Source organism: Periplaneta americana, chromosome 8, assembly GCF_040183065.1.
Source record: "Periplaneta americana isolate PAMFEO1 chromosome 8, P.americana_PAMFEO1_priV1, whole genome shotgun sequence".
Taxonomy (NCBI): domain Eukaryota; kingdom Metazoa; phylum Arthropoda; class Insecta; order Blattodea; family Blattidae; genus Periplaneta; species Periplaneta americana.
Window position 1 is genome coordinate 53888832 of NC_091124.1, and position 27151 is coordinate 53915982.

A 27151-nucleotide genomic window follows, 5' to 3' on the forward strand; every position below is an offset into this window, starting at 1 on the left:
TGCATCAACAGAAGTATAATTTGCAAATAATTTTATTCATGCGTGAACATATCGCTATTGCTACCACTGATAAGCATTGTAAATATGTATAAAAATTAAACTAAATTTAATTAACCATACGATCCATTCAGACTGTTGGTTTAATCAAATTATGTTTCATACGAAATTAAAAATACAAAATACATACTTTCGCACACACAAGCGTGTGTACTGTACAGAATATGTCACTGATAACCTGGAACGCAGTAATTTTTAAACAATTGCAGCAAATATTTTGTAATATATGAACATTGTTACATCGCAGGTCAAGTTGTTACTGAATGATATACAATCGACAAGCTACACCATGGAGGTCATTAAGACATATAACATTTTCGATATAATATACAGGGACACATTCCATAAGTCTCATTATTAACATTTATTTGTCAATGAAATTCGTTAAATTCAACAAGAATTTTAAACAACAAGAATTTTGCTCCTAATTAAAACAATGTGTCCCTTATGGTTTGGTGTGCGATGAATCCGAAAATGTATCTCTTTTTTTTTTTTCGTATCACGTAAGGTTTTTGAGATATACTATGATTTCACTTTTCGATAAGCGCTCTCCCAGGAAATACCTGACGCGGATTTGGGTTTGTAAACCAAAACAAAAGCTAATGCATTTTATAAATTTAGGCCCTATTTTCGGTTTCATATGGTTATTGGTATGTTCTTTTGTACTTCTAGTAAATAAATAGATATTGGTTCCTTCTATTCAGTAAATTTCGTAACAGTTCAAAGTGAGGTCTACGCAATGAACGAACATGAATGTGGTTTTCAGTTCGGTTTCATATGGTTATTGGCATGTTCTTTTGTACTTCTAGTAAATAAATAGATATTGGTTCCTTCTATTCAGTAAATTTCGTAACAGTTCAAAGTGAGGTCTACGCAATGAACGAACATGAATGTGGTTTTCAGTATTTAAAAGAAAAGTTTACCAGTCTGAGTGAAGGCAAATTAAAAGAGAGCATTTTCATCGGTCCACAAATACGCAAAGTTATGGCTGACTCTTTGTTTGAGGAAAAACTTTCCCTTACAGAAAAATTGGTATGACCCTCTTTCAAAGACGTTTGCTGAAATTTCCTTTGGAAAATGGGGTGTAATATGTATCTCAAAATACAATTTTTATATTCTCACTTCGATTTCTTTCCTCTTAATCTTGGAGCGGTAAGCGACGAGCATTGGGAAAGATTTCATCACGAAATATCTTAAATGGAAAGGCGATATGAAGGAAAATCATCATCCAGCATGCTTGCAGACTATTGTTGGTTCCTTGTAACGACAGTCCTGGGTCTAGTTATAAACGGAAGTCATCCAGAAAATCCTTTTAAATGGTAAGTTCAAATTCCGAGATTTTTCTCATTATACACATGAAATATTTTTGTTGTTGTTGTGTTCTTTGTGTTTTAAACTATGTGACATAATTTTTGTATCCAGTACACATTTTTCAAGTACTATGAGGCATCTTGAATCGCAGGTCTGTTGTAATTTCATCTGTAGCAGTGAAATACAAATAAAAATATAAGTTTCTTTTATAAAAAAATTCTATTCACTTTCCCCTGAAAATGGTACGTGATGGGGCAATCTGGATTTTAAATTCAGATTTATGCCACAGATATTAGTAATATTCACCCATTTTTATTTAGGAGGAATACAAAAAATACAAATTTGTTGTGGGTATTCTTATTCCTTGTGGTGTTTGTGTTCCATACTTTAATTAGTTACGACTCACAACAGATTTTTCACTATGGTTCACTCAACCCCTATCGTACATGTTTTAATCACTTTAATATTGCAGAACTCATGACTACAAATCAAACGAGTGACTACAAATCAAACGAGTGGCTGCACAGGTCTGTAGCTATTCTCGACGCCGAGATATTACTGAGAGAGTCTCCGCTTCAATGCTAATTTTATATGTAAATTCGGTGCCGTCATGTTCGTAGCGAGGGAAGGCGTTGTCATTGGACGTGATCACACGAGTTACACTAGTTCATGGTCTAACTCAGTGGTCGGCAAAGATTATGTTATATAAAATGCAGCCAGCAGTACACAACAGAGGGGAAGATAGGAGGGGAGGATACTCAGACTGCTTAACGTTGAATGAACAAGTGATGGCTACTAAAGGGAGGGAGATCGTGACTTAGCCCTCCGCATTGTTTGTGTATTATTGGGTTTACTCGCGAGTAGTCACGAAATGCAGACCACTGGTCTAACTACTACAGGGACATGATTTTATTTTTACTTCAATTTTTATTGTACCTGAGTTTTTAATGTACTTCACTCCCACCCGTTCTACTAATGAAGTTCAACCGTCCTCCACACAGATCCAAGACCGCATATACAGTCATAGTAGCCTTACGGTCATAGTAAAGAGTATGTTGCAAAAATATATTCACGCTTTCCAGTGAGCTTTCAATATTGCATCATTTTCGCACAGGTACTGTCGTCTATTTGCCTACATCGCATTCCGGTTTTCCCCACCTACTTCTATTCGCCTCTCTGTAAAGGCTAGTGGCTGGGCTGTCTTAGCTCTTTTCTGAGAACATTAATTTCTGTTAGGAATTGGACATCTTCGTAATATTATACCCATACAACTGTTTAAAATAACTTAAGTTAAGTAATTAACTGTCACGTGATTTTCCCCCTTTCTACGATCCTGCGACATAACCACTTGGACGGACAGTAGATAGAATGTCTGAGTAATTTTATCTTTTCGGATCGAACAGAGGTGAAGATTGAATTTACAGTACGTAAGGTACTCTTTTACAGAGTAGGTACAGAATTATTTCAACATGAGTTACTAGTACGAAGGACGAAACTGGTAATTGGAATTACATACATTAGAACTGAAGCCTGTATCGAAATGAACGATCACCATTTTGAAAATGTGTTTAAATATCCATATTATGATTATTTTTCAATTTAACTTCATTCTCTATAACATACCTTAATGTGCTGTAGACAGTATAATATACACTGAATAATGAATACGTCCGAATGGACAGCTCAGTTCGTGAGTAAAAACACTCATTGTTAATACTGTACTGTATTTTGATCAAACAAAAACCTAATGAAAATTATTAAACTGAAAAGCGTGATATTTCCTAGTTTACATAAATGAATGAACTACTTTTCTTCCCTCCTATACCTAGCAAATGATTTGTTTGTATATTACGCCAGTATCATCGAACTCCAGTCGTAGAAGGAGGTAGCAACCGTTGATCCAAAGGTATAGCCAGGTTAATATTAGAAATGTTAGTAAAAATAAAATTATGTCCCTGTAATAACATTAGCATTGAGCTGTGAATCGTATTCTTGTTACTGTAAACATGTTAAATTCTGTATTTTTTGTTTCACCATGGATCCCTAAAGGAGTGCTGTACTGTATTTTGATCAAACAAAAACCTAATCAAAATTATCAAACTCAAAAGCGTGATATTTCCTAGTTTACATAAATGGATGTACTACTTTTCTTCCCTCCTATACCTAGTAAAGTGATTTATTTGTATATTACGCCAGTATCATCGAACTCTAGTCGTGGAAGGGGGTAGCAACCGTTGAATCAATGGTATAGTCAAGTTAATATTATAAATGTTAGTAAAAATAAAATGATGTCTCTGTAATAACATTAGCATTCAGCTGTGAATCATATTCTTGTTACTGTAAACATGTTAAATTCCGTATTTTTTTGTTTCACCATGGATCCTTGAGGCAGAGAGCCCACTAATATGATAGTGATACGACAAAAACACTGATTCAACACGAACTATGATAGCAACATAACAGCAAAGTGACCTGGTACTCACTGGACTGATTCAGTCATACAGCATGTCGTAGGAGGATGGGGACGTTCTGAATCTAGTTAATTTAGCGAATATCAAATTACAGTGACAGAAAACATAGGAGACGATTGTGGGTGCTTTTAATCTGTTCAAAGAATTAAATATATACCTAGAAAGATTTAAAATATTCTACAGAATGAGTAGAGAAACATTTAATCTGTTGGTACAGAAAGTTGGATCTGCAATTTATAAAAAGAACACTAACTTCAGGATTTCAGTCAATGCTGAAGAACGCGTTCTGATAACTATCAAGTAAATAGGCCTATATGTTTATACATCAGATAATAGTAATTGTTCGTTTCTCGTCCACATCTAAGTAAACATGTGTTTACAATATGTTTATAGGGTAGAGAGGCCAATTACCGGACAGATCCTATTTACGGACACTCCTAACAGTTTGTCATTTTGCGCTTATACAGAATACTTTATATATTCCTTTAGCTAGTCAATGGAAAGCAGTGATATTCTAGAGCTGATTGCGACACATGGGAGTGAGATAGATAGTGAGTGAGCTCCAGATAGCGGAAAGTGAGCAAAGGTTATTAGAATATCTTTATATTTCGCCCTGTTATAATATTGAGAGGTAAATTATTCTGTGTAAATAAGATAAAATGATTTTGCAATAGGTTTATTATGTTTTCAATCCGAAAAATAGATGTAGTATCAAAAGACATGGCAAATCTTCAATAAGTTCAATAAAGGCTATACTGAAATTAGGATCGTCACTCATCTTAACCCTTGTATTACCAACTCACAACTGATACAACAAAAAGTGGAGCATGCAGCACTGTGAGCGACACAACACAACACAGATAATGTCGAGTTGTTGTCTGATCAGATGGGCAGGGCATAGTTGCGCCACACGGTCAGATAAAATGCAGCATATAAAAAGGGGTCCCTGTTTTGTGGGCATAGTTGCGCCCCGTTCCCATCAGGTAGAGAAAAAGGCATGGCATAGTTGCGCCCCGTTCCCTTCAGGTAGAGAAAAGGTCATGGCATAGTTGCGCCCCGATGAAATAGGTAGAGAAAAAGACACTACGGAAACTCGAGCCTCGTAATCAACCAACCTTATTGATTTCTTATTCGATTTATATTCATTATCGATACCGTTAAAATGAACACCATGAAGTTGGCAGTATTTTATTAACTGTTTTTCTACTGTTTATGCAGTGATTATCGATAGCCTACCGTTAAAATGAACACCATGAAGTTGGCAGTACTTTATTAACTGTTTTTCTACTTTTTATGCAGTGATTATCAATAGCCTACCGTTAAAATGAACACCATGAAGTTGGCAGTACTTTATTAACTGACATATTCAAATGAGTGAGCCGTTGGAATATGGGGCCTTAGCAGTCTTGACATTTTATTAGTAATTTTCACACCGTCTGTGGCGTATAGTGAGGTTAATTTAAAATGAATGTTAAGTTTAGTGAAAAGGTTGAAGAGTTAATAATTGATAATGGTTCTAAGTTTCAATCTTCGAAACCCTGTACCGTAGAGTTAAGGTATCGATGTAGAAACAAAAATTGCAGTTCATTTATTGTGTGTGATCAATAAAAAAGTGTTATTTTAAATAGCAAAATTGATCATAAGCTAGGCCTACCTGATTTCAATGCAGCTATTACTGTAATATTTTAAAGTAATTTATTTATTTTATGACAATCACTTTCGTGTGTACTATGCTCATCGGGGCGCAACTATGCCATGTCCCATCTGCTACCTGATTTCTTCGAGGCGCAACTATGCCATGTCCCATCTGCTACCTGATTTCTTCGAGGCGCAACTATGCCATGTCCCATCTGCTACCTGATTTCTTCGGGGCGCAATTATGCCATGCCTAGACCTCCCAATTGACCGCGGGGCGCAACTATGCCATACCGGATCAGATGAGTGGGCTTCCGTTCATTTCATATTATGGGTTATATAAGAACATACACGTTAGCAACAAGCAAAGCATCAAATCCGTGTCGTGTTGCTGTCGCTTGTCGTTCCAGTGGGCGCTCTGCCTAAAGGAGTGCTCATACCCAGGTACGGGTGAAAACATATTGTACGTTGAAATGTGCGAGTATTATCTTCTCTTTTTATTACGCAACTCAATATTAAATTAAATTAAATTCAATTCAATTAAACTAATTAATTCGAGTAGTTTCTTACCTATTTTATATGCACCGTTAAACTTTTAATTCCTGTTATTGTATGGGCAATTTGTGTCTAGATATAAAATACTCGAGGGTTGCAGAAGAATAAGCTTAAAGAGAACATGACCCCGCAAAATTAACTTCATATACCTACCGCTGTGACAGAAACTGTAAATGAGATTTCTTTTGAGGACTCATTATACTTAAAAATAAGGACCATTAAGCGAATACGGGTATAATTAGTCACTTCAAGTACACTTTATATAGACCTTTAAACTAAACTTGTTTGAAAATGGCATCTCGTGGGAAATCATGTACAACCCCCCCCCCCCAACCTTACACTCTTACATGACGGGAGATCAGTACGACACGGCCCGTGGGCAATTTAAGTTGTATCATAAAGTGCGTATAGAGCCAAGGACGTTACTTACCAACGACCAACATTGGCTGGTAGACGGTAGCAGTGGAGAATGAAGGGGCTTCTACTGTAACTTCACAGCTGAAGTTCCCGGACAGGTTGAATCCTACCTTCCTCAGCACCACTACACTCTCGTTTGACACGGACAGCTGTAAACAAACAAGTTAACATTGTAGGAGTCGGAAACATTCAAAGTGATTACTTTCGGCGCCTTTGTGCAATAACTTTTCATGCTGTCTTGACAAACACTCCCTGTGCTATGTGTCCGGGCTTTCTTATAAATTATTGATGCTTCTTCTTGCTCTCTGATAGAATCTCAAACATCTGGCAAAGGTGTCAAAATTCAAGCGTTAAGGCTGATTTATATTGCAGACGTGTCATATTGCGCACCTAGAAAAGGTTCCAGACAGTCGAAAGGACTTGGTATTCATTCTTTTATTTTATCGAGAGTATGAAAACGTTCGTCAAATAATACAATCCGTGGAGCGACAACCAATGTATGTCCACATGTCTCAACAGAGGTGAATGATCATCGAATCAATACGAGGTAATGGAAAAGTCCGTTTTGGCATATTAACGTGAAATGTAAATAAATAAACAAACAAGTAAATAAAATAAATTTAAGTAAATAAATGAACCATTTTTAATTATTTGGGATAAACTACTTCATATTACAAAAATAATGACCAGGAAATACAAATTTCTGAATTCCTACAGCTATTAAGCAAAATAAAAAGAACATAGTTAAGGGGAGTCCCAAAATAAACACTTAGTTTCTATAACACAATAATCATACCTAAAGCAGAAATTTGGGAACTCAACAAACAACAGCGAAAACGTAGAGAGGCAGCTGAAATGGACTTTTTGTCACGATTATTTGCAGGATACAATTTGTTAGATCAGGGATGTCGATCAGCGCTCTCGAGCTGTGAACTGCAGAGCCTTCACTCCTCCCTTACCGTGCAACGGTTGAACACAGGTAGCAGGCAGTCCGGCCGAATGATAGTAAACAAAAGCGAAACTGCGACGGCTGGTATTTTGATAGCTTTTATACATCTTCCCAATTGATTAGGAACTCATTTTAGATTTGCACTTGATTAACTCTGATAAACAAAGAATGTAGCCTACATGAGGATGAATTATGATGATAATGATAATAATAATAATAATAATAATAATAATAATAATAATAATAATAATGAGTTTTATCTACTGGGTCATTCCATGAATGTTGTTCGTTAGTGACGGAAGTAGGTAAATCATAATAATAAAATTGTTAATATCATGTTTAAAATATCAACCTTGTGTGTATGAGTTGTAGCAGAGCAACTTCAAGTTCAGAAACGTAAACTGTTTTTATGTATAAAATTAATTACTTTTAGCGTGACCTGAAATTTCTTCATAGTGTTTGTTACAGATTCAAAAATATCTCCTCCTCGAGTTCGATCCTTTAGTGAAATGACATCTACAAGATCCCCATGAACATTGAAATATGAATCGACATTCCTTATGAATATACTATAGCTAACTGCGCTGTATCTTTCCGGTCGGTACTTTCATCAACAGCTATAGTGAGTGACAAGTGAAAGTTTTTATTCTTGCTATCAGTTGTTCGTCCAAGTTATCTCCCATTTCTGATACGCGCTCTGCAACAATATTACGACACAAACATATAGATTTAAAATCATTAACGTATTCAGGACATATCCCTTTTGCAACAGCTATGAGACAGCCTTTCACAAATTCTCCGTCAGTAAATAGCTTTGAAGCCGTTGCAATAATTTCACAAATTTTGTAGCTAGCACGAACCAAGCTTATTCTACTAACACCCGATGATGATGGTAGGTTTTCTGAATTCAATCTTGATTTTAATTCTTCTACAGCCTTTTCGCGAGTGAAACCGGATAACTTTTCTGGTGCATAAGCTTCAGCATGATGTGTAGAATTAAAATGCCTTTTAATATTATGATGGCCAATGTATCCAAGTTCTTTTCTACATATTAAGCAATGTGCCTTTCCGTACTTTAAGATAAATAAATATTTATCTGTCCACTCACTGTTGAATCGTCGTTCCACATCCATACCAGCCGCCAGAGTTAATAAACACACTGTGTACAGAACACTGCTACAGCGAGCTGACTGACTGTCGTTTCAGCTCAGCTACGGTAGGAAACAGTATTAATCGTTTCACAGTTTGAGAGCGCTGTTCGACATCCCTGTGTTAGATCATAAAAAGACTGAAGATATTCGTGCAGAATTACCAAATACAGATCATTGTTGAAATAATAGATACATACAGATTAAAACGGCATAATCACATACAAAAAATGGGACCGAATCGTATCTCTCTACAAAATATTTGAGTATAAACCTAAAGAGAAGCAGGTCCATCTATGAAAAGTTGGAGAGACTAACTTTAAAAACTTCCTGAAATTGGAACAGGTAAAATGGGCTAAGCCGGAATATTTGTGACAGTGATGAATGAATGAATGAATGAATGAATAAATAAACAAATAAATAAATGAACAAATAAATAAATAAATAAACAAATAAATAAACAAATAAATAAACAAATAAATAAAGTAAATAAATAATAAATAAAGAAATAAATAAGCAAATAAATAAATAAACAAATAAATAAAAAATAAACAAACAAACAAATAAATAAATATTACTCGTAACACGAATGATTTCCGGCGTTCAGTAAGCGAACTAAGCATAAACACTGGATCGTATCGTACAATGCAGCGCCAATGCCTCTCTCGAAAAGAGCAATCATTCGTGCATCGAGTTATAAAAAACAAATAAACAAATAAATAAATAAGTAGATAAATAAATAAATAAATAAAGCAATAAATAAGTAGATAAATAAATAAGTATATAAATAAATATATAAACTAATAAAGTAATAAATAGATAAATAAATAAATGCATAAATGAAAAAAAAATAAGTAAATAAATAATAAAAGATGGCAGAGGTTTCGTAGAATCCCTTTATTACGTAGAACGTTTAAGTGATTGGTGAATGTGTGATTCTGTGGGTTTGTAGGATACGATGTGCATGAAATAATTTGAAACCATTGTGTGTGTTGCATTATATTGTTTACATTCCTTATGTTGCGTTGGGGGTTGCATCGTCCGTTGCCATTAAGGAGCAATGATATGTTGCGGTTTACTTCGGGCGCTCCCCTTAAGGAATAAGATGCATGTAAAATAACACAGAAATGGTCATGCCGCTTTTCATAAAATAGGTACCAAGTTGAACGTCCCGACAATATTCCTGACCTGAGAAAGTGATTCCATTTTTGTACAGTAGTACACTAAATATTATTATCGAAGTGTGTTTAGGCATTAAAAGCTCTGGTACTAATCATAGTCCTTAGGCCTGTTTTAAAAGAATGGTTCATGAAGTCATGTAATTGTATACGCACAGAAGTGATCTCGTTCGGACAGCCTTCATCATTGACGGCGAGCATAGTATACTCATATGCATTGATGATTGGAAAATGTAAACAAGTTTTCTTTCTTCCTCTAGCACAAGAAGAACCAGTAAGATGTTTGGAAGCCAGCATTGTGTTCAGTGTCGGAAGAACAGGAGTCAATGATGGAATTCTACCTACTGGCTAGATGTTTCCGGATATTGAATAATGAATAATTTTTATTGGGTAACAAAAATAAATTATATTCCATCGTCGATTCCAAAATAAAAGTGTGGGTTATGTTTTAATTTAACTGACTCTTAAAGTAGGAACATAAAAAATGAATCGACAATTTAGCCTTGTCTATACTTCATTCCATAATGACTGATGGGGAAAGTAAACATTGCCGGTAGAGGAGGAGAGAAGTATAATTGCTATTCAACCAATAGCAGAGCACTTATACCACGCTCATCTTGAAGTTTGGCGGTCTGAAACGTTCTACCCTCGCCATTAATAATAATGAGGCAGTAAGAAGTGAACTGCGATATATTTCGAATGGAAAAAAAAAAACGCTTGTTAAACACTCTAGCTGATGATTATATATTATGTAGGGAATACTTTAAATTCTCGCGATTGGTGACCTGTATAACACTATTTCACCTTTAACATTATCAAAATGTGATTTTCACCGTATTTTACAATTTGCTTTGAAATCCGTTAGTTCACATTGAGTTTCATGTATTGTAATGGAAACCCACTCGATTAGGGAATCCATACATGTGGCTCATGCATAATTACGTTATGTGTACCTTTCATGAAGGTCACTTTCAAAATTACAGGTTTAACTATTGTAATTATAGCGGTGCAAGCTAAAATTTTCACAGTGCAGTCTCTAAAGTTTGTGATTGTGATGGCGACATGCTCACGATTATAATTTTGGGCATTTATTGTGATACTGATCGACATATTTAGCGTAATGTTGATTCTAAGGAAAACGCTTGTTTTGATTGAAATTTGATAAATTTCATCGTGATATTGATGGTGATTTCAATTGTTAAGGAAAGAGAGTAACACTTCCATAAAGCAACTACTTTTAAGGGGAGAGAATGGTATTTTTTGGTGAAAAATGAGTAAATTAAAAAAAAATCTTTAAAATACTCTGTGATATATGTGGAATACATAGCATAACATTTTGTGGGTATTTGTGCCCTTATCGGATGTTGAGTCGCATTTTTAAACTTCCCGCGCTATGGATTTTTAAATCACACGCCCGCTTTTATCGGTTTCCAGTAACTTATTTTTTTGCTACATTGCCAGACAAAAATGGATGTAATTTCTGAAATATTAAAGATACATGCACGAAATTTAGAACACACATTCTTTAGACTATTAGGAAACTTTTCTCTGTAACAGAATTTTGTTAATTGATTTCATTTTAAAAATACATCCGTTTGTTTGCAAGAAAGGAAATCAGAAAATTGTTATTGAAATTTAATTGTTTATTTTACAAACGTAGGGACTAATATTAAAATTCTGTTACAGACAGTTTGTAGAACATGCTTTTGCAAATACATTGCAAAAAACTGTTTGAATCTATCTTTAAAAATAGTTTAGATATATCGGTTTAGTACAATCCTGCATTGGGTATATTATTTTCAAATTTGGGCCCCCAAATAATTTTTTTTTCAAAATATTTTAATTAGGTTGAGTTGCCACAGCTATGAGCTCTCTACATACAAAAAATTAATAATTTACACCAAATAGGAAAAAAGTTTTACAAAATACCATCCTCTCCCCTTAAATTATAATCTTCGGCTTTTTTAAAGAACAAAATGGATTTGACTGAGATCAATGGTTTGACGTCTACAAACGCATCTTCCTTTCAAATTTTTACGTTAAGATTGAGGATTGGCCTTTGTACAGAGAGGATAAAAGGGACATCATTAGTTAGCTTCAGAACAAGTACACACAAGACGTAGGGGTCGGAAGAGAAAATGGAGGATAAAAAAACTAGAAAGGAAAGAAGTAAGCTATGATACCGGAGAGACCACAAAGGTAAAGCGGAGATGGGTAAGAATAACTCAACAAGAATCATGGGGAGGAAAATTAGGCAGCAGAGAAGAGGTACAGAAAAGTAACTAAGGATAAAACAGAAAGAGAGACTTTTAAAAAATGAAAGCGTGATAGAATAAGGCCGGAAGGAAAGAAGCTAAGGGAAGGGGACACGAAGATAAATGTACGGTTAGAAATCAGAAACATTTAATGGGATAAAAACAAAGAAAGATGGGAGGATTTTGAATCAAACACAGACGGCTTTTTACACAAACAAGTTAATAGCATCTCCTTCAAACGGCGTATACAGAGGGAATTTTTAGAATGCGTTGAAGCTTCAAAGATATTGTCAGCTCATTTCTCTACTTAAACGCCTCTTTCCAAATGCAGAGGCTTACAAAAAGTAAATTATTTATATCGACATCGCGACCAAAAATAATCTTTTAGAGTACTTAGTCCTGTATCATAATTGTATGTATGTATTTATGTACACTGCAAGTGGGCAAGCACCCGGTGGCAGTGGTATACACAATATAAACAATACACAATAAAATTACAATACACAATACAATTATACAATACACAATACAATTATATACATAATACAATAATACACAATACAATTTAACACAATAATTACAATTAATAATAAAACATAAAATAACCTAATTTTACAATACAACCTATATATGTATAGGCCCTTCATAAGTTTCAATAGTCTTTCACTTTACTCTCATCTCACTCACTGTAGTGGCACTATGACGCATTTCACTGACACTTTAGAACACATTTCATTGACGCTATAAATTATCACTGATCGGAACTATTCACTGCACTGTAAAACCATAACTTCACTGTCTCACCTCGCTTCACTGATACAACAGTTCAAATAAGACAAATAATTACACATTTATGCATACTTATAAACATAACTACATTTAAGCTAAACATTTCTAGTCTAAGACCCTCTCACACGCTATTTTTAAATAATTTACAATTCAAACCAAGGGAGTAACTCGTCAGGCTAAATAAATACATGTCACCTTAAAAAATTAAATGTTAGCTGTCACCTTAATTTTAATTTCACTTTATACACAACTTTTTAAGTTATTCTTGAATCTCCTTAAGGAAGGACAGCCCTCAAAGACCGTTGCAGGTAGGTCATTCCAATCATTTATAGTTCTATTTGAAAATGAGAATTTACCTACATCCGTTTTCTGTTTTCTGCATTTGATTTTAAAATCATGATCGTTCTTATCATAGTACGTTGGCTTTTCTAACCGAGCCGTTATGTCTACCCATGCTTTCTGACTTAGATGTGCTCTATACAATGATGTTATTCTAGTTTTCCTACGTCTGTTTTCCAAAGTTTCCCATTTAAGTTCTTTTATCGTATCGTTTCCATCTTCTCTTTTACCGTTAACAAATTTAGTGCGTGATTCCTTACGCCAAAGGGCAGAGGAATGCATTGCCATGAATGGACGTCAGATTGACCACCTCTTATGAACAAGTGTTCAGATCTCAGAAAGTATATGTTGTAGGATCCATGTTTATTAGACATTATTTTCTTGTTTTGGTGCATACTAGAGTCGACGGCAATTGGGAAGGCGGTTGTCTGCTTGCGTTTGCGTCGAGAGAGACAGATAGAGAGAGCAAGGCAGCGTGCAACATTGTCACATCATACTTCACGCGCACGTGTAGTACAAATAGCCCAGGAGAGAATTTAAATTATCAAAAGACCATAATGACCTTAGCCGTTGATTACTGTAAGCATGACATCAGACATAAACTCTTTCCTTCACTAATAATATTCTTTGCACGGTTTTCAATCCCACACCACATGCTGCTGCAGTCGTTTCTTGCGCATTGAGCGTATTCCGAATCTCACCGGTGAGCAATCCGATGGCATCACGGTGTTCCGAATTCCACCGATGACGTCACTGATGCTCCACCGGTGTCGCACCGGTGCCATCAACTTGCAGAGGTGGTGGCAGTCTCCATCAGCCGCCATCAATGAATCTGATTGGTTCTTTTATAGGGTGGGAATTAGCAGAATAACATCGTGCACTGTTGTGTCATAGCGGTGTGTTCTGCTTTAGTTCTGCTGTATTGTTTGTAATGAGCACAACGTAAAAACAATAGGTTAATGGCTTATGAGCGAACATGTCAACGGACCAGTTAATTCTACTGGTTCAAGAAATAAATTGTTTATGCTATCTTTTCTTTGAACGAGATGGGAGTACGAAAATTTCGCAAAATTTTGCTAGCGTAGCACAGACAACAACTTGTACAGTCGCCATGACAGCATCGATCCTTCCAGCAGTTTTGTGACGTGACGTCATTGATGCCACTGGACCGGTGAAATTTGGAATACGCTGATTAGCAACGTTGCAGCCGGCAGCGTTCTGCTCGTCAACGTTTTTAAAATAATTATACACCTTAAACACTATTTTCCGCGCCTGCCTGTGCAGTACTTATCCTTTTACAGTCTCTTCTTCCATTTATTTATCTTGCACACACACAGTAAATGTTAGTTTTACTTATTCAATGTATTGGAACACTCACACGTGAATAAACGAATACTTGTTACAGACTGATTCCGATTGGTTCTGCTGTACAAGCTTGTGACGTCACATGCCAGAAATGCTACGGCGTATGTAGGAGCCGACCACCTTCCGAACTGCCGTTTAGTCTAACACCTCCAAAAATAATGGATACTTTTTTAAACACTCTGAATTTTTGTCGTTAATGTTAAAACAACTCTTTAATTTAGAGGAGTTACCAATTATGTAGTTTTATATTTGTAAGATATATGTTATTAAAAATCTTCTCCTTATATTTGTATGTATATATAGATTATAAAATAATCCTTATTTAAGTTTGTATACTGTATCTTCTTATGTCAATGTCGAGCATCAGCGAAGTTAACGTATTGAGTGTTCCTGTAGTGGGAAGGCTCAGCTAGCTTTCCAAATTAGAAATTTTCATAACTGAAGATTCCAATAGAGGGACTCCACTCTAAATAGAATCTGTTAAAATGTTTATTCCTTATCAAACATTAGTCCCTTGAATTACATTGAATTTACGGGAGGGTGCATTACGGCCTAGCACTGCGACCTATTACAGTCTATTTTGCTACCCTCAAGACAGACGCAAACCCAAAACCCACATCGGCTGACTACATTAAGGTTCGCTGCGTACCCAGGTGTCGAACAGGCAAACCCCCTTGCGCCTAGGCCAGCCCCCCTCCGTGCGTCAACAGCCGACGATCGAGGAATTCTATAAAATAATGACTAAATGGAGAAATGGTGACGGAATGATGTAAATGCCTAATATGGGGAAAAACGGGAGAACCCCGAGAAAAATCCCCAACTGTGACCTTCTCCGCCATAAATGTCACTACTAATTTTTCAATGAAAAATCCCAGACATGACCGGGACTCGAACCCGGGCCGTCTGGGTGACAGGTCAGACGACGGACCACGCAACCACCGTAGGGATCATTAGCCCCTTATTTCGTGGTCATTCGGTATAATTCGAACAAAGTCTGAGTTCCTTTAAATTTAATAATGTCTGAAAGTACTGTCATCCGGAAACTGAAATATACCGAAACAGAACAAATAACACTCTACAAAAACATCTGAACACACAAACAACACAAACAAACAAATACAACCACACAAGCGTATACAAACTCAAATGTAACACCTGCAACGACTTCTACATAGGACAGACAGGTAGGTCATTTCAAACACGTTACAAAGAACACATTACAGCCATAAAAAATTACAAAACACCTCCACATATACAGAACACATCACAAATGCCAACCATACCTACAGAGACATCAACACAGACATGGAAATACTGCACATCCAACCAGAAAGCCAGAAACTCAACACACTAGAACAATATGAAATATACAGACACACGAAAACACACCCCAACGATATTCTCAACACACAACTCAATTTCAAAACACATACACTCTTTGATTCTACACTACGAACGCACCCACACAGGAAACAAGAGGCGCCAAGACCAACAACGACCAGTTCCGAAGATGACGGAAAATAGGTCGAAACATGTTAACAAGGTACGTTAAAATTTAACACAAGAAAGTTCTTATCATATATGAAGCGTGCATTTCCATAGCGCTGTAAGTGCCGAAACCGAGAAAATCAATTTTTTTACATATATCAGTTGTAGGCGCCTTGTTTGACAATATTACGAAAGGTTATGAAGAAAGTGCGCTCCAAGTAATAAAGTAGTGCACTTTCAGGTAGTGCAAGTCACAACGTTGGATGTACTGTATAGCACAATTTTTTGTTCGTACTGTAAATTTTAAAAATTGGCACTTACAACGTTCTGGAAATGCACGCTTCATATATTCCGAAGTGATACATTGTTAAAAGTTGCGTAATCAAGATGTATAAAATATTTAGATACAAACTGCTAGAGCATACATGGGCACAATTTTCGGTTACGTGAGGCACTCGATTTGAAATAGTTTGTTTACTAGGAGAGGTGACTGCAGAGTAGGATGGGGAATATAAACTGCTGTGACCTGCGTCACCTTATCGTAATCGCTAAGGCGGTCAGTGGCGAATTATTAGGAAAGCGCTTGGTTAACGTGAGAGACTCGAAAACTTTTATTCAATTTGGTAAATTAATTCGGCAGCTTTAATCATAAACCTCTTTACTGTTTCTCCGTCGCTGAATTTGATTAAATCACAGGCGAGAAATTGCGTAACTAGCCAATAATATTCTATGATGTTGTCTACGTTTATTTTCTTGAATATTCTGGCGTTTCTCAAGATTACTTAATAGATTTGCACTTTTTCGACTTAAAATAATTTCAGAAAATCATATTTCGTTTTCACGCAAATTTGATATTTTTTATATAAATTTCTTTTGGAAATAATACGTACAAACAACATTTAATTCCTCATACCTTTTAGTGCAGCGTGTTTAAGGTATAATGTCGTATTTAGTATATTATGCAAATGTTAAGGTCATAAATTTTGTTCGGAATAGTACGAAAAATAACATTTAATTTGTCTTACCTTCGAATTCAGCATGTTCTTTATGACATAAGGAGTAATGTCGTTGTATATTAAATGTATTAATGCCTAATAGGATTTTCGAGCATGACATACATCGTATGTTCTCCCCTTCTAAACAGGAAAAAAAAACTCTTCCTCCCATTTCTCATGAAATAATCGTTTTCTAACATGTACACACTGCTTTCATAATGCCATTATGCCACCACTGATATTGCTTATGAAACTGATATAGAACCTGCCCACGCCTAGGAGCTACGTGCTACGTGAGGGAGGAACGGGGACTGTGAAGATGATGTCACTCAGAGCGATAAGCTGTGTGAAGGTCAGTGAGGCACAAATTCTCAAGTGATGCACGATGCCCATCTGTATGCTAGAGGCTTTAATCGCCAGAAATTCTGCAAGCAATTTTACTCAGAAACCAAAGTATTGGAATAAAATCTGTCGTGCTTCCTTGAGTCTCTACAAACTGCACAAAAGTTTATAGATTCCATTTATGGCCCTTTTCCTAACAATCATACAGTTAAACTACGGATAAGATTCTAATAGTATGAATGTCTGCTGTTACCACCACCTCGTCGCCATGATAGTCATCGTGATCTCACTGATGTCGAAATGGCCATTACAGTTGGAAACATCAAGTAGATTATTAAATAAAATAATAAAACGCTTTCCTTCCAAGGTTTATTTTATGATGCCGGCGCGGCGCTTGTATACCTGAATATTACTTCAAATTGAGTGCAGTCAGAAATGTTTTAACTGTCGGAGGTTTCTTACTTTACGAGTACGTGTCAGGAAAAAGTGTCCGCGCGCGGCCTTCGAGTTATTGTCTTTCACCAGAAAGTAGGGCATCACCTGGCCCGCCCGCCCGCCCGCCCGCCTCCGCGATCGGTCTCAGCGCCAAGATCTCCTCAGCATAACGTTTCTAATTGGATAATGGGCCGGTGATGTGCCAAGCTGTAAATTATCAGGCTACAGCTAAAGGGGGAACCCCCGGCAATGGGGAAGAGGAAAGATTATGCAAATTCCTGCAGTGAAGGAGGGCTATAAAACTTTCTTCTTTTTTTTTTTTTTTTTAACAATTCAGAGAGACGAGTTGTATTCCAGAAATGTTATACGATTGTGAAGGCAAATGTATTTAGTTCTACACACTGATACAATATCTCGCAGATTATGTAATTTTATGCTTTCTTGTATGGCGCATTACTAATCTTACCCAATCATTCGTCTAAGAGACTACTCACTTCATATGGGCAGAAATATTTTTATGCTCGACCATGCCGAAATGTAGTAATTATACACCTGGTAGTAGCCCTTTAATGCACCTCATTAAAGTACACCTATTCATTATAGTTCAGTTGTTCAGCCATTGAGAAATCACCTTTGTAGCATTATCTACTGTAAGCTCAAGTATCGATTATTCTCGGATATGCAATCGAAAGACAGTTAGCGAAAAGTCACGGAGGCTGGAAATCCAATACTGTCGCAGAAGGTTATGTTCTGTTACTATAATAATTAGCGTTAATTGTAAATAATATTCAAATAAAATCAATTTGTCATCTCGTTTTTCAATTCTAAATCAATTTCCAGGTTATACCAAGACTAATGTTCAGGTTCTCCTCTAGATTATATCAAGGTCAATGACATTCGTTCCTCGGAAAAAGTCAATACTTTCGCGTCTGCGCACATCTCACAATTTAGGTCAGTTCCGCTCCTCACTTACATAACCATAACATGAATACTTATGAATAATTTCAAGTTAGAAATATGGTCGTGCATAAAAAGTCGAATGAAACTTGCCTATAATTGTAATTAAGACGCTCGAATGCGCGTTGCATAATGTACTATTTTGAGGGGACCGGGGAGTGATCCCTGTATGATTAAAACATTTCAGTACAAAAGTTTATTTCAATACTATAAATTAGAGATGAACAAAACTAACTGCCGCTCTCGCTCGCTGTATTCGTTGCAATTGGTTTCGAGTCTCGTCTCGTCATTCTCGTGCGCTTCGAGTCTCGCTCATCATTCTCGAAATAACATTTGGTCGACGTAAAAAGATTTCGTAACTTTGAATAACATATATCACTGAAATATGTAACATTATAAATGTTTAAATGAGACAAAAAGACAAAACAGAACAGTATCTTAGTTATCAAAATGTTTTGGTTCTATTATTTATTACTTACGGTTATACAAATAGAAAAAAAAACACATTCTGAAATAAATTTGCATTTCTAAGAAACATAAAACATAACAATATTATAGATTTATTAATTTGTCCTACAGAATAATATCTGTAATATTGACAATTAATATTTGAGGAGAAGAATTCGCTCCGGCGCGGGGGATCGAACTCGGGTCCTTGGTTTTACGTACCAAGCGCTCTGACTACTGAGCTACGCCGAATTAAATCCACAGCACCGGACCGAATTTTTCTCCTCAAATATTAATTGTCAATATTACAGATATTATTCTGTAGGACAAATTAATAAATGTATAATATTCTCATAGCTGCAGTGCAATATATGTGTACAGATTACTGTGCACGTAACTGCGGAATCCCAGGCAAACAAGTCACTTAGCTGAGTGCGCGACTAGTATAATGGCAGTTGACATTGGACATATACGTTAACATTATATGCCTAACTTGGAGTCAGACCACAAAGGTAAACATTGAAGGAGGGTTCGGTCCGGTGTTGTGGATTTAATTCGGCGTAGCTCAGTGGTCAGAGCGCTTGGTACGTAGAACCAAGGACCCGGGTTCGATCCCCGGCACCGGAGCGAATTTTTCTCCTCAAATATCAATAATAAAACATAACGTTAATACCTTTTTACTTGAGATTGCACACTTAATCTCTAACATATGGAAAGAAAACTCCTAGCCCTTAAATAACGGAATGTTTATACATACAAAACAGTTGCCAAAGTAGATAAAAGTTCAATCAGGTAGAAACAACTGTGGCAATTCAAGGCTGCTTGACGTTCGGGACTTCGGATCAATCTCGGCGTCTCGAAACACTCACAAGCAGTCTTTACGTCAACGACGCGACGTATAGAACATTGTCGCGCTGGTTTTCGGCTTTGCCGGCGCTGCTAGTCTTGCTTTCTCGATCGCTGTTCATCTCTACTATAAATCTAGGCTTTTAGTATTCAGATTATAATAAAAATTGCCATGGCTGTAAAACAAATGGTTTAAATTTATTCATAAAAAGGAACTAATTAATTTCTTATCAAGTGCAAGGAAAATAGCTAACTGATAACCTGTTCTCCCACTTTACTAAATGTACCTCAAACTTTAAATGCATACTACTTTCTAAAATGTCCCTCGCCGTGGCGTCGTGGTCTAAGGCATCCTGCCTAGGATTCGCGCTACGGAATGCGCGCTGGTTCGGGTCCTCATGGGAGAAGAAATTTTCTCATGAAATTTCGGCCAGTGTATGGGGCCGATGCCCACCCAGCATCGTGATGCACTTGGGAAGCTACGATAGGTAGCGAAATCCGGTTGCGAATGCCAGTTATAACGGCTGGGGGGATCATCGTGCTAACCACACGATACCTCCATTCTCGTTGGGTGATCGTCCACCTCTGATTCGGCATGTGGGCGTGAGGCTAGCAGCCGGCTGGTCGGTCTAGGCCCTTCACGGGCTTTAGCGCCACGGATTATTATTACTTGTTAAAATCTTCACACATATCTCTTGTATTTTTTTTAAGTTGTCAAGTAATATTTATCGTAAATTCTAAACCAATATTTAGAAATATTTCACCATTAGTGTAACAGAAAAAAATAGTATATTTTATTTTGATTAACAATTTATACCATATTTTTTCAATGTATATATATTTTCCTCTCATGATATGTGTGTGATATTCATAAACCCATAGGTCTACTTTGTAGAACATAAGCGGCAGAAAACATTGTAAAAACGTCAAGCAGATTGATTCAGTATTTTCAGATATAAATGAACTTGTGTGAAAAATCTTAACTGACGTAAAACTGAATTTAAAAAAAAGGATGTACTAATTACATGCGTAGCTTTTTTTAAAGAGACCATCGAAAGTGCTTATGTGCAGAGATAGCCTCACTGTATATAATTATGATTGTGTAATAATTCTGCTGAAAGAACGAATTCGAACGTACGAAATTATATTTATATATATATATATATATATATATATATATATATATATATATATATATATTAGTAATAATGCGTGCTATGTTTCGTATGTCATAAAACATAAGGTCCCTGAGTCAAATAGCGCCATGAATATCTTTAACGCCACCCTGTTAATTTTTGTTAACGACACAAGTTTTCGGTAGTGCACTACTGTAGCCTACATTCGCTTGCAATCTAGTGAGGAAATGAGTTACTAGCTGTCCGCTGACATTTACGAGTGACATGATATTCCATCATTTTCCTGTTGTGTGTTGATAGTGAATGGCTGTTCTTATATCAAGGTAAGAGGCAATATTTTATTTTGTGTGTTGAGCAAATAATAACTATATTAAACTATATATTTTCGTGATCCTTAAACATTCTTCTATGTATTGAAAGTATTTGCTATCTATAAAATTTGAAAATGTTAGAGAAACAGGCATGTCATATTATCAAATACTCAGTAGCGCTTTAACGCCATGTGGCGTTAAAGGTCTACAGACAAAATTTTAGGTTATGTTAGTACTAAGGGTGACAGTACAGCATCAGCAGACTGCTCTGGCTAGGAGAGGTGCAAGAAAGAGCATCTGGTTGCATCTGAGCACGTAGAAAAGTCACAATAAATTTATTGTTACATGCGCTAATGCTCTTTGTACACATATGGTTATCTTCAAAAGCCAGCGTTTGTAGCCGGAGTGGGATACAGATATGTCTCTTGGAACAAAGACTGTCATGAGTGCCAAGGACTCTATGACAACTGCTGTATTCGTCCATTGGCTTGATCAATTCTCCCGATATAAGGTGGCAGGAGAGGTGGTGTTGTTATTTGAAGGAGCATCATCTCATCTGGACGCAAACATTACAAGTGCCACTGATAATTACGGAATCACACTGTATTGCCTTTCCAGTAATACAACACATGAGCTGCAACCCATGGATAAAGTGCAAGCACTAGTTGTATGTGTTTTATATGTGAAGAAGATCGCGTTGAGAACTTGTCATTATGTTCATATTGTGCGAGATATTTACATGGTAAGTTTGAAAACATCAGGAAAATCACTAAGCTTTCAACTTACAAATGTTCAGAATGTGCAGTAATGATATTGGTTCAATTGCTTATCGAACTCTTAATTTTTTTTTTATTTTACATACCTTAATTTTTTTGTTTTACTTATTGGTAAACATTCATATCAAACTAAGGTAAATGCTTTTGTGTTTAATAACTTTCTACTGTATCACATTGTCTCTTTTTTTAAAGTAAGGAGTCATTGGAAAACATATTTTCCTAATCCATCTGGTGTTTCAGTTTCAGATCAAGAATCTATTATTATTATTGAGTGATTTTGTATCTTTTATTAACAGAAACTCAAATTTAGTTGCTTAGTTAAATTTGTGTTGCTTAGGAAAAATAATTCATTAATAATTATAAGTGTATATGTTACTAGAAAATAGGTGGCATTAATTGGACAACCTGTTCCTAATAACGCCAGTTTACATAGTTTTCCTATTTGAGTTCTAATTCTTGTTTGATACATAATATATCTATTTTCATTGTGCAATTTTGTAAAGATAAGATTACAGTTTCTATTTCATAATTTTCATGTTTGTACATAACTTATTTCCAGAGCAAAAGTGACTGAAGTGTTAAGGTGGCGTTATTTGGTACGTGTACCTTACATGATAATGACTAATGTAAAACTAGAATTACTTGTATAGCCTAAGTACAATTTAACTAGCAACCTAATCACACACAGCTCCTTTTACGGTACATACACTTTAAGATTTGACAAAAATATATTTTTATACGTAAATTCCTCACTTCGCATACCTGTTGAAACGAAAATTTCTACAGATGTTATGTTCACGTAATATACTGTTCGTTATACCTATGCACATATTGGACATTCCAATTTTCCAATATGCATTTTTAGCCAAAATCTATATTGGATTACATCCGTACATGTGAATTGTTCGAAAGGATTTAATTCCAAACGCATAATACTCATATTGTACACTACTAAAATTTTACAGATCACGTAGATTCTTAGAATATTTTTTACTATTATAGGATTTTAGACATGGAAATGTTGTTCCGAAAGTGTCAAAGCAGCCTTAGTTCACAAAAACATAATCGGTAAATATTTTGTAGTCGCTGTTATCCCTAAGGTAATTTAATCTTATAATCAACAAAATTGGATCAACCATTCATAAATAAATGTATAATACACAAATAAGAGTTAATTAATTCTTGTTTCTTCCATGCCACGGATGTTACACAAATTTTGTCACTGATGTTATGAGTTAATTTCTTCATTTTTGCAGTTTCAAAACAACTCTGACATTTTTAAGTCAAAATATTCACTTCAACTATAAAATTGTTAATTGTTATTTACCAAAACTATTTAAAATAAATGGCAGAAAGAATATAGCTCAAAGTAAAATATTCCTTGATTCTGGAGCTCTAGAATTAACAGTGCAAGCTCTCAAAATATTTCTTCAAAAATAGCTCCTTGCAAAACATATATTAACAACTGATATTTCTATGAGTAAGTGTTGCAAACGTTAGGGAAACTAAAAGTACCTAGGCCCTATTATCTAGCCAAGACTATTTAGATTCAACTTGTAAAATATTATTTCCTTCTGAAAATGAAACACTAGAATATTTAAACTTAGAGCCATATGTCTGTCTTACACCAATAATAAACAAATATTTATGAAAAAGACTTTTCCATTGAAATTCCTACTTTGCTTGCAATGGCTGTTATACAATAAGAGTTCCTGACTTCGAACTGGAATAATTCTATACATTTAGAAAAAGAACACGAAACGTAATAATCTCACAGTATCTTAAGCCATATAGAAACCTAAGATCTTATCGTCATTGTAGCTTCTAGACTGAGAGTTTCGATCTAGAGAGATTTTGAGATACAGGAATGAAACTGCTACGTCAATAAGACGTACAGTCTTAGAAAAAAATTGTCACACATATAGGTCCCAGAAATAAGGCAGTCTCCGCATATGACCCATATATTATTTTAATGTCGTCTATCATCTGATATCTTCTTCTGATCCTAATTCTTCTCCTATTTTTCATTTTTTCTAGTGTATCTTTTAGTAGGCAGTTTCTTCTCAGCCAATGACCCAACCAATTCCTTTTTCTCCTTCTGATCAGTTTCAGCATCATTCTTTCTTCAACCACTCTTTCCAACACAGATTCATTTTTTATTCTGTCTGTCCATTTCACAAGCTCCAATCTTCTCCATATCCACATTTAAAGTGATTGTAGTCGCTTCTCTTCATTTCGTCGTAATGTCCATGTTTCTGCCACATACAATGCTACAATCCACACAAAGCATTTCACTAGTCTCTTCCTTAGTTCTTTTTCAAGAGGTCCGTAGAAGATGCTCCTTTTTCTTCCTTATTTTAGTAGGTTATTTTACGACGCTTTATCAACATCTTAGGTTATTTAGCGTCTGAATGAGATGAAGGTGATAATGTCGGTGATATGAGTTCGGGGTCCAATACCGAAAGCTACCCAGCATTTGCTAGTATTGGGTTGAGGGAAAATCCCAGAAAAACCTCAACCAGGTAACTTGCCCCGACCAGGAATTGAACCCGGGCCACCTGGTTTTGCGGCAAGAGGCGCTAACCGTTATTCCATAGGTATGGACTCCTTTTTCTATTAAAAGCTTCCTTTGCCAGTGCTATCCTCTTTTTGATTTCCTGGCAACAGCTCATGTAATACTGAATTTCAACACTACACTAAATTTCACTGACTGAACATTCCACATTTCCAAATACATCAAGTCGTTTATAATTAAGAGTATAAATCAATGTAGCATCTGCAAAATAATGAAATTAAAATTTTATTTCGCGTCGTCTGGAATCGGTTAATCCGGAAATTCATAAAATCGAGATTCGATTAATCGGGACTCTAGTATAATACTCAATAAATTTTCATAATTTTTTTAAAACAGTTGTTAGGTTTCCTAAAATATCAACATTGCTTAAGGAAGTACAATTAACGCATATTGTTGTTGTTTAGTCAACTGTCGGAAGATAGATCTGAACCTCACAAACAATACCAACAATACACTACTTATGAGGCAGCTAGGCCATGAGATAATGGGGTAGGGTGGTCAGTTTAAACATGTCATTTTCTATTTATAAAGGACTTATACATTAAGAGGGGAAAATGTTGAAATGCGTATAGTAAAAGTATGATATTTTCAGCGCATTACGAACTGGCGGATCAAGGTCAAACAATGAACTGTATTTGCCACGCATGGTTACGCCATTCCTGGACCATTCTCCTCAACTATAGTCAACTGGGACAGCCGGGATTACCAGTGCTTCAGTTGACAGTTTTCAGGTCAATGACTAGTGCGTGATTTGTACAGATCTCTGATTTTACGTATCTCTGACTCTGTGCAACGTCACATTTGCGGGGGGGAAGTGAGGGGATGGGAGGAAAATTGTAATGCTTTTCAATACGCTGACGCCCACGTTGTAACATAAGCCATTTGAAATTTAACGGCCACTGACCGGCAGAGATATAATCCGAGATCCGTACGTTTGTACGTGACCTTGATCCGCTAGTTCGAAATGCGCTGAGTATAGTGAAAGGGGTATCTCCCTCTTGAATTAATGATAGGGAGCAATAAGCTTATTTTTCTTACGCCACTTCACTCCTGAAGTAGCAAACTCTTTCTACAATATTAACATTCAGCCAATGAGGTACTTAGGGGATAATGTTCTTTTTGTATTTATTGTATCTTTCTTTTTCTATTTGTATTTTATTGCGTGTGTATGTTTTTTTATGTATTACCTTTAGCCTATATGTATTAGTTGGATTATTTAGTGCAGTTTCAATAATGAATTGAATTGTTTATATATATATATATATATGTATGTTTCACTGTGTGTTTTTTTCTTTTCATACCTTACATTTATATTATTTTTATTATTTTTGTGAAATTTGGTTATGAAGTTAGATTAGTTGTTGACCCTAATGGTGATAATTAATGATAACGGTAGTAATAATAATAACTGTTGTTTTACTATTTTATTATTAGTAGTATTATCTTTGTTTTGAAGGTTCAAACTGTGCATAGTTATAGCACGAATGGCCGTACGGGCTCGTGCGAAGGATCTTGTGTACATGAGTTTGTATTATTTATTAAGCATCAATAATTGCACTCCATCCATCCATCCATCCATCCATCCATCCATCCATCCATCCATCCATCCATCCATCCATCCATCTATCTGTTATTTGTACCTGGACACTTTTTTCTTGAGATACAGAGGATCTGAATATTTGTCAAATAATTTTGTGTACGCAGTAGTAATGAAGTCATATCGAAGGAAAACAAATAATTACACAGATTCCTCTCATTTCTTTTGCTTAGTCTAAATAAGAAAACCGCATTTTCTTCCCAGTTAATTTTCAAAAGAAGAAAACGTTTAATCGTGAACTGCTGGCTGGATTTAATGCTTCAGTCAACGTAATGACGAGACGGCGCTCAGTTAAAATTGTGCTTAGGAGCACGAAGACGACTTCATAAGAAAGTCTCTTAAACGTCATCGCAGAGTAAATGAATGAGAGCGTCACTGGCCACTAGTGTACTGAATGCAGCCATATTACTTTAATTGCAGGCGCGGAGCCGTCGAGGGGCGGAGAAGGAGCCGGCGTCCTGATCACTGGAGTGCTTTGTAATTGCCGTCATTGTCCTCAGCGTCGGTGCTTTTTCTTTTAATGGCTCTCAGAGAGCTTGTATCTACTACCGACGTAGCGCAGAATTGCTTTGACTAAATCTTAAGTCCAACACGAGAAATCGAAAAGGATCTCAAGATTTTCCAATAAAAGTGTATTCTGTTGTTTCAAGTGCAGTATTCAAACACGATTAACCTTATAAATATTCAGTTTCTTTGCGTTTCTGAACGTTGGCAAAAGTTTAAATGAACTGAATCACAGAAACACAATAAGAATACTCTACAACTAAAACTTCTGCT

General features: G+C 35.8%; 1 protein-coding gene across 1 annotated transcript in view; it reads right to left on the reverse strand.

Annotated features, from left to right (window-relative positions):
* The window catches only part of LOC138704728 (uncharacterized), a 1357586-nt gene that overhangs the window by 450234 nt on the left and 880201 nt on the right, over window positions 1-27151 (reverse strand). The window contains exon 5 of the mRNA XM_069832899.1: window positions 6460-6595. Coding sequence (XP_069689000.1) covers window positions 6460-6595 — 136 coding nt within the window. The remainder of the gene's footprint in view (window positions 1-6459; window positions 6596-27151) is intronic.